This window comes from Daphnia magna, linkage group LG4 (genome assembly GCF_020631705.1).
Source record: "Daphnia magna isolate NIES linkage group LG4, ASM2063170v1.1, whole genome shotgun sequence".
NCBI classification, from domain to species: Eukaryota; Metazoa; Arthropoda; class Branchiopoda; order Diplostraca; family Daphniidae; genus Daphnia; species Daphnia magna.
In genome coordinates, this window is record NC_059185.1 from 4,080,096 (window position 1) to 4,087,602 (window position 7,507).

A 7,507-nucleotide genomic window follows, 5' to 3' on the forward strand; every position below is an offset into this window, starting at 1 on the left:
GCTCTTTGGTTCAATTTCGCAGTTCCACAAATTTCCGTGACCCTGGAGAATTCGATTTTGACAAAAACACGAACCTCGTTAAGCACTGATCACTCCATCACCGCACTTTACGTACCACCACAAATTCTTCAGAATTACTTTAAGGAATTTCACGCGCAGGGTACGATTTTCAGCATGATTAAACTTGTTGGCAATTCTATAAATTCGATTAACCCTTTCGTAAAACGAGTTTTATTATGTGGCACACCAATTTGCTCCATTTTTCATTTGATTAACGAAAGTGAAAATGAGCATTATTTTTCTTGGTTTTTCATCTTAGGAAGATAAGAATGAAAATTTGGCAGTGATAAATTCCAGATGCCCCTCTTTCTAACTGACAATTGTTTACAAAATGAAGTTGTGATGTTTCACAGACTCCGAATTCAATCTACGTTTTACTGGTTGGGATTTAATTTTAAAATTAAAATTCCTCCTTAACCACTCACACAATCACGCAACGCACACCGGAAATGATTCTGGCGAAATCAATTGCTTCCGACTGCAACCGGAAAGGAAAGGCGCGCCAACGAACTTTCAAATCAAATCCCGGAAATACAGTAGAAAAAAAAACACACGATGAAACATAGACGTGAGCAGGATCTTTTGGTTTACTTCAAGGATTTCCCATAGCCGTTTCTTTCCTAGTATATGAGGCAATCCTTGACCTCAAACGTGAACCCTAGACCCCAAGTTAAAAGCGGCCAAAATGGAAGTTCAGTCTTCAAGTGGATAAGCCCTCGTGCAGTGCTGAGTACTCCGTTCAGTGTGTCTTCATCAGAGCAGAGCACAATGAACAGGCTGGTTTTAACGCTCACGTCAATGCTGACATTTTGGCTGCTGTGTTCTGATTGCGCTCCAGTACTTCCCAAACCAATTAACGCCACCAGAAAAATTACACACTCATCCACGCCAACAACAGCTGCTGTAGTGGCCACTACGGCTGCTTCCATCACGCAGCAAACGCTTGCATCCCAGTCGGTGGCCGCCAAACCGTCTGAATCGATCCGTCCGGAGAAACTGCCCTCAAGTCTTTCACAGTTATCCAGGCCGGAATTTGTACCGCAGTCGATTAGCACTGAATCGACTGATCGCAATGCTTCATCACCAAGAAATGGCGAAGGAATTACTGTCAACGTAATCGTAAGTCCACATTACTTGTAATTTTAATGATTTTCAAATTAAACGTAGACTATAAATGAATTGAATCTTCGCGCTTTTGAAGATGGGGTTTCTGCAAAAATTTGGTTATTTGGAAGGCCGACAAGATTCGAATTCCGAAGCCCTGTTCAGAGAAGAAGCCGTGGTCAACGCAATCAAAACAATGCAGAGTTTTGGGGGTCTCTCGCCAACTGGAAAGATGGACAATGACACCTTACAAGTAAATTTGTGTTTACCTTTATTTGGATTCACTCTAAGAGGTGATGGCTTTGCAGAAGTTTCATTGTTAGTCTAATTAAATTATAGCTGTTGGTGACCCCTCGTTGTGGTAACAAAGACGTGGAATTGGATGATAACGAAGAACACACCGAAAGACGTAGAAGAAAAAGGTTCGTGATTGGTGGACCTGGTTGGAACAAACGAAGAATTACTTACTTGTAAGCGTTTCAACAAAATATCTATTTCAATATCTAATTATTCATTCGATTCGTTTCTTCTGCAAAGTTTAGCAAACTGGTCGCCTAAGATAGGCGATGAGGAAACAACGGTTAAACAACTCGAAAGAGGTAAAATTGAATTGACTGATCAAACATTTAGTTTTTAATTCGATATTCTTGTAATGATCATGTAGCCTTCAAAGTGTGGTCGGATTACGCACATCTCAAGTTCGTGCAAGTGCCCACACCAGATGCGGACATCACGATCCTCTTCGGAAATGGATACCATGGCGACAGGCATTGCTTTTTGTGTTCCAAGTGAAGTTTCCAAAATTCTAATTTAATTCAAATAGGTATCCATTCGATGGTCCTGGATACACCCTAGCCCATGCTTACTATCCTTACGAATTCGACCATTTCGGGGGTGACATGCATTTTGACGAAGATGAACCGTGGACCGTTAACCCCGAGGAAAGTTCAGGTTTGTGGCCTTTTCTTTAATTGTCTTGTTTTGGAAATGTATTTCCTAAAAAATCTGTCATCGTCTCTCTAGGAGTGGATTTTTTCACTGTGGCTACACACGAACTTGGACATTCTTTGGGATTGGCTCATTCTCCTGTTCCAGGCTCAGTTATGTTTCCTTATTATAAAGGATACCAACCGAACCTGCAATTAGATTACGACGACATTCTGGCCATGTACCAACTTTACAGTTAAACAAACATCTTCCCCTTAAAAATCAAATGAAATCAAACTCGTCATTTTCAATCTTCATTCAAAATAATTCAGTTTCGAGACAAGTGCACGACGACAGGAACGACGGCGAGGTTACAACCACAACGTCCACGACATCTACGACGCCGATGACTACTACCGAGAAAACTACGACCACAACAACGCAGCCTAAACCGACGAGAGCGAGTTCCAGAACGACAACACCCTACGATGCATACGACGATTACAATGAGGTGGACAACGACATCGATCACAACGCAAATGGCGGAAGTGGGAAGAAGACGAGCGTTGGGCAGGCGGATGAAATCACCACGACGCCGAGAACGGTGACGATCAATTACGAGGGTGACTACGATACTGTGGACGATCATCGTAAAAAGTTGAACGTCACTAACGGTGATCAGTCATCCAAGATTCCGGATATTTGTCAAGGCCACTTTGACGCCGTTTCCGTACTCCGGAATGAGCTCTTCTTCTTTAAGGATCAAGTATAAAGTTCACTCTACAAGCTCTAGCCATTTATTTTTTTTTAGTATGGTGTTCTCTACGATTAAACGTGTCTGTCTAGTATGTCTGGCGATTAGGCCAACGGGCCGTGATAGACGACGCATATCCCATTCATTTCCGCCATCTGTTTCGCGAACTTCCAGAAGCCCTACGCAAAATTGACGCATTGTATGAACGTCCCAACGGCCACATCGTCTTCTTTTCCGGTAAAAAAGAAACCACTATACTTTGGATGGACATATGCTAACCACACAAACCTAGAAAAAATGCGTGTTTAACCTATTCCTCGTTCCAACAGGTCCTGCCTATTGGGTCTTTGACGGAGATCGCATGATAGAAGAAAACTTACCGATTAGTTGGCTCGGACTGCCGGACGGAATCGACCAGCTAGACGCTGCATTCGTTTGGGGCAAAAACAAAAAGACTTACTTCTTTAGGTATATCCATCATTTTGACATAAACGAAACTGCCTCTCTGTATTTGTTTTCCACTGGCGCCGAAACTGAAAAAAAAAAAAAAACAATTTCTCTTTCCCATTTCAGGAAGAATCTCTACTGGCGCTACGACGACATTAAAAGACAAATGGATCCGGGTTATCCGCACGATCTGTCCAGATGGAGAGGCGTAGTGTCCGACATAGACGCAGCCATGCAGTGGACCGATGGTAAAGTTCTTATTTTTAAAAACATAATTCGATTTAACTGCATTTTTTTTTGGGTTTTTTAACCCAGGACGAACTTACTTCTTCAAAGATAAAATGTTTTGGAGGTTTGACGACACGCTAGTTCGCACGGATATGCGTTACCCTCAAGAAGCAACGCCATATTGGCTGGGATGTCCTGAATAAATGCCCATTCGAATTCCCCTTTTTTCAAATTCAAAATATATACATAGATATAAAAAGAAAAACAAACCATTATGTATACATATCCTGTGTTATTTGTTTAGTGGTTTTTGCCTCTATATTACACTACTGTTATTGGCCAAACGGACCGATTGATATCGAAAGGAATGATTTAAAATGAAATGGAATGCCAATTTCCCATCAATCAAAAGGCCGCCTCGTCCACTGGGTTGGGCAGGGTCACTTTCAATCTGGGATCAGCTGCCATGGCTCTCTGGATGGCCTGAATGGCATTCGCATTGCCTGACCAGCTCCTAAATCACGTGTTCCAATCACCCATTTCATTTGGTTTCTTTAACAATCAAGTAAAAAAGAAGACGAACCTTCGAGCGACTCCGTTTGATACGTCCCAATTGAGCATGTTTTCAGCACGTTGATGAGCCTCGTCCGAACCATCCAGCACCAATCCGAATCCACCTGTAAAACACGAGAATGAAATAAACCTCAAAATTGAAATACAATTCACCATCGTTTTACGAATGACAGGTATATACTACCATTCATCACTTCACCCCAACCGACCCCACCGCCATTATGCAGAGAGACCCAAGTTGCACCTCGAAAGGAATCACCGATGCAATTCTGAACGGCCATATCTGCATGACGAATGCATTCGTGTTATTAATCGTTCAGTAAAACAAAAACTATCAAATTTTCTTGATGATTTATCGTGAAAAAAAATGGATGGCCTTTTAACCTGCAGTGAAGGCAGAGCCGTCATAGATATTGGAAGTCTCCCTGAAAGGGCTATCAGTCCCGCTGACGTCATGATGATCACGACTGAGTACGATGTAGTCAGACACTTTGCCCTCTACAATTTAAAAATAACATAAAAAATCGAAAAAAAAAATAAATAAATAAAAGAAGTAAATTTAGCAAAATGAATTACGAACCTCGGATGGCCCGGTTGAACGCCAGGGCAATGGTGACGCGGGCTCTTTGATCCGCGTACAAAATCCTGGCTTGCGATCCGACCACTAACCGATTCTTTCCGGCTTCTTTGATCCACTTGATGTTATCTTCATACTGGACGGCAATGTTATCAGGTAATCCCTCTCGAACGATGCTCTCCAACACCTCCTGGGCGATCCTATCCGTCACTTCTAGATCCTGTTGCAATCCGGACGTGCAGATCCAGCGGAACGGCCCAAAACCCAGCGAGAAAATGTCCCTGTTCCATTGAAAATAGACAGTATCCGCAATGAATCGTCATGCTTCGTGTGAGGCCAACAAATAGGCGTACCCCATTATGTCTTGGACATAAGACGGATATCGGAATTTGAGTCCGGTCGGGTCGTCGCGAGCGCTGACGTCGGCACCGCATCGTTGAGCCTCGAGCAGAAAGGCGTTGCCATAGTCCCAGAAAAACATGCCACGTTCAGCTAGCGAGTTAATGGCTTTGATTTGACGTCGAAGACTGTCTTGAACTCGCTGCCGGAAGAGTTGTGGATCGCTGGCTAAGAGCTACAGTAACAAACAAAAAAAAGAGTGTAGGCAAATTGAAATGTGGATGTTTTGCCACATGACGGATTATGACACGCGTGTGGCACGACAACATGTGACGGCAATGACTTACATCCTGCGACTCTTGATAAGACAATCCGACAGGGTAATAGCCACCGGAATACGGATCGTGGCAAGAAGTTTGATCTGATCCGAGCTCAACCAGCAGCTCGCCCGTCTTCTCGTATTCTTCGGCCAGCCTCTCCCAAACGAGAACCACATTGCCGTGAAATCCGATGCTCGTGACCTGATTTCATTCGGTTGATTGATCATCAATAATGTATTACCCACTATCTCACTGCCGAAGAACAAAAAAATTCGATTTTTTTTTTTTTTTAGTTACTTCTTTGTTGAGACGGGCGGTTTTGACGCGTTCCACCAACCGATCGACATCGTCGATCATTTCCAGCACCCAACCTTGATCGTAGCGTTTCTTCAGCGCGTCGTAACTGACCTGTCATAAGAAAAATACATTTTTGTTTCAAAAAAAAAAAACAGCCAAGAATTTTTTAAAGATGATTTTAATTAAGGTAATTAGATGTAATACCTCGGCGATGATACCGATACACCCGCTGATTGTGGCGGCCTTGGCTTGAGCCCCACTCATTCCGCCAAGACCCGACGTGAGGAAGACCTTGCCCGAAAGATCGTTGAGGCCGAGATATTTCCGACCAGCGTTCAACACAGTTAACTAACGTCATTAAAAATAAATGCATCATCTTTCATAATCGAGCCAAAAATCAAAGTTTACTGTTGTGCCGTGAACGATGCCTTGGGGTCCGATGTAAACGTAACTGCCGGCCGTCATTTGGCCGTACCTAAAGTCATCCACATTACAACAGAACATGAAATGAGACACTGTCTTGGAGGAAAGCCATTTAAAAAAAATGTAATCAAATTACATTGTGACTCCTAGGGCGAACATTTTGTCGTAGTGATCGCGACTCGAGTAATTCGGAATGACCATGCCGTTAGTGATGACCACCCGAGGGCCGTGACGGGTGGAAGGAAACAATCCAAGCGGATGTCCAGAATACATGACGAGCGTCTGCTCATCCGTCATTTCAGCGAGATAGTGCATCACGAGCCGGAACTAAACATGTCACATTTTCTTTTTTCATGTTATTTTTCTTTTTTTTGCGGGGGTCCAATTTTTTGTTTGTTTTTTAATGACAAAATTATACTTGAGCCCAATTAGAAAAGACTTGACCGTTGCCTCCGTAAGTGACCAATTCTTCGGGAAACTGAGCGACACGCGGGTCTAAATTATTCATAATCATGTGCATAATGGCGGCCGCTGTCTTAGTGCGGCTAGGATACTCCGATATGGGATAAGCTCTGTTAATCACGAGAGAAAAAGAACCGCACGTGAGATCTTATTGGATATGCGCAATTCAATCAAAAGCTCAACGTACTTCATAGCGATCGTCGGCATGAAACGGTACATGTAAATGTGGCCGTACTCGCGCAATTCATCCGCAAACTCGGCCGCAAGTTCAACGTGCGTGGCCGGTGGGAAATAACGCAACGCATTGCGTACAGCCAACTTTCAAAGCAAAAACAAAACATTATTTCTATTTCAAACAAAGCATTGCGTAAAAACAAAAGATGGTGAGCCTGTCGTTACGTATAATGCCACCTTTGCTTGTAAATGCGCCAACGTGGCTGCACCAATGTGTGTAAGGATAGGACGTGTAGAGATGTGTATAGAAAGCGTGGCCAGTCATCAACTATTGCCATAAATGGACCGCCCTTTTTTCTTTTTCTTTGTTGGTTAGCCTTTTCTTTTTTCAATACACAATGGGAGATTGGGAATGGCTGGTTACGCTGGGGAAAACTTACGTAACGTCAGCCATTCGCATAGATTCAGAGATAAAGCGAATTCAATCATTTGGCACCGTGACAAAGAGATGGGACAACAAAAGAAAGGAACACAAGAGATTTTTATACAACAAGTCGATAAATGAAATAAAAAGAACCTTCTGCTCTGTTGGGTTGAGTCGATGATTGCGAACAGGAGCGTGCGGTATGGCTGGATTTCGTTTCCTGGTCGGCGGTAGTGGATCGACGGGCAAGTTTGAGCACAACTCATCCAGCGTAGACATGTTTGGATGATGAAAATGCTGTTATTGTTTGAAACACTTGTGTGTACGTGTGCAAGGACGGCCAGACAACAACTGACGTGCTAGATGTTGTGTGAACCACTGGCCTTGCTTAGGGAACA

General features: G+C 43.2%; 2 protein-coding genes across 3 annotated transcripts; one reads left to right on the forward strand and one right to left on the reverse strand.

The window, feature by feature from the left end:
- Positions 1 to 9: 9 nt before the first annotated feature.
- On the forward strand, positions 10 to 3,884 carry LOC116921997 (matrix metalloproteinase-16). Of its 2 annotated transcripts, XM_045172273.1 has the most exons (13): positions 10 to 160; positions 320 to 1,179; positions 1,262 to 1,417; positions 1,504 to 1,634; positions 1,702 to 1,763; positions 1,829 to 1,931; positions 1,988 to 2,115; positions 2,188 to 2,346; positions 2,424 to 2,857; positions 2,938 to 3,082; positions 3,175 to 3,313; positions 3,419 to 3,540; positions 3,608 to 3,884. In XM_045172273.1, exons 2-13 carry the CDS (start codon positions 688 to 690, stop codon positions 3,721 to 3,723), a joined length of 2,187 nt encoding a protein of 728 aa, XP_045028208.1. In that variant the 5' UTR covers positions 10 to 160; positions 320 to 687; the 3' UTR covers positions 3,724 to 3,884. The 2 variants fall into 2 exon arrangements, with proteins under 2 accessions (XP_045028208.1, XP_032784262.2); XM_032928371.2 differs by having other exon boundaries at positions 10 to 1,179.
- Positions 3,793 to 7,507, reverse strand: LOC116921999 (urocanate hydratase). Its single transcript, XM_032928373.2, has 14 exons — positions 7,263 to 7,507; positions 6,699 to 6,829; positions 6,468 to 6,621; positions 6,186 to 6,376; positions 6,035 to 6,101; positions 5,831 to 5,974; positions 5,627 to 5,737; positions 5,357 to 5,530; positions 5,024 to 5,244; positions 4,674 to 4,951; positions 4,478 to 4,591; positions 4,278 to 4,376; positions 4,104 to 4,197; positions 3,793 to 4,034 (listed from the first exon to the last, which is right to left on the reverse strand). Exons 1-14 carry the CDS (start codon positions 7,386 to 7,388, stop codon positions 3,926 to 3,928), a joined length of 2,013 nt encoding a protein of 670 aa, XP_032784264.2. The 5' UTR covers positions 7,389 to 7,507; the 3' UTR covers positions 3,793 to 3,925.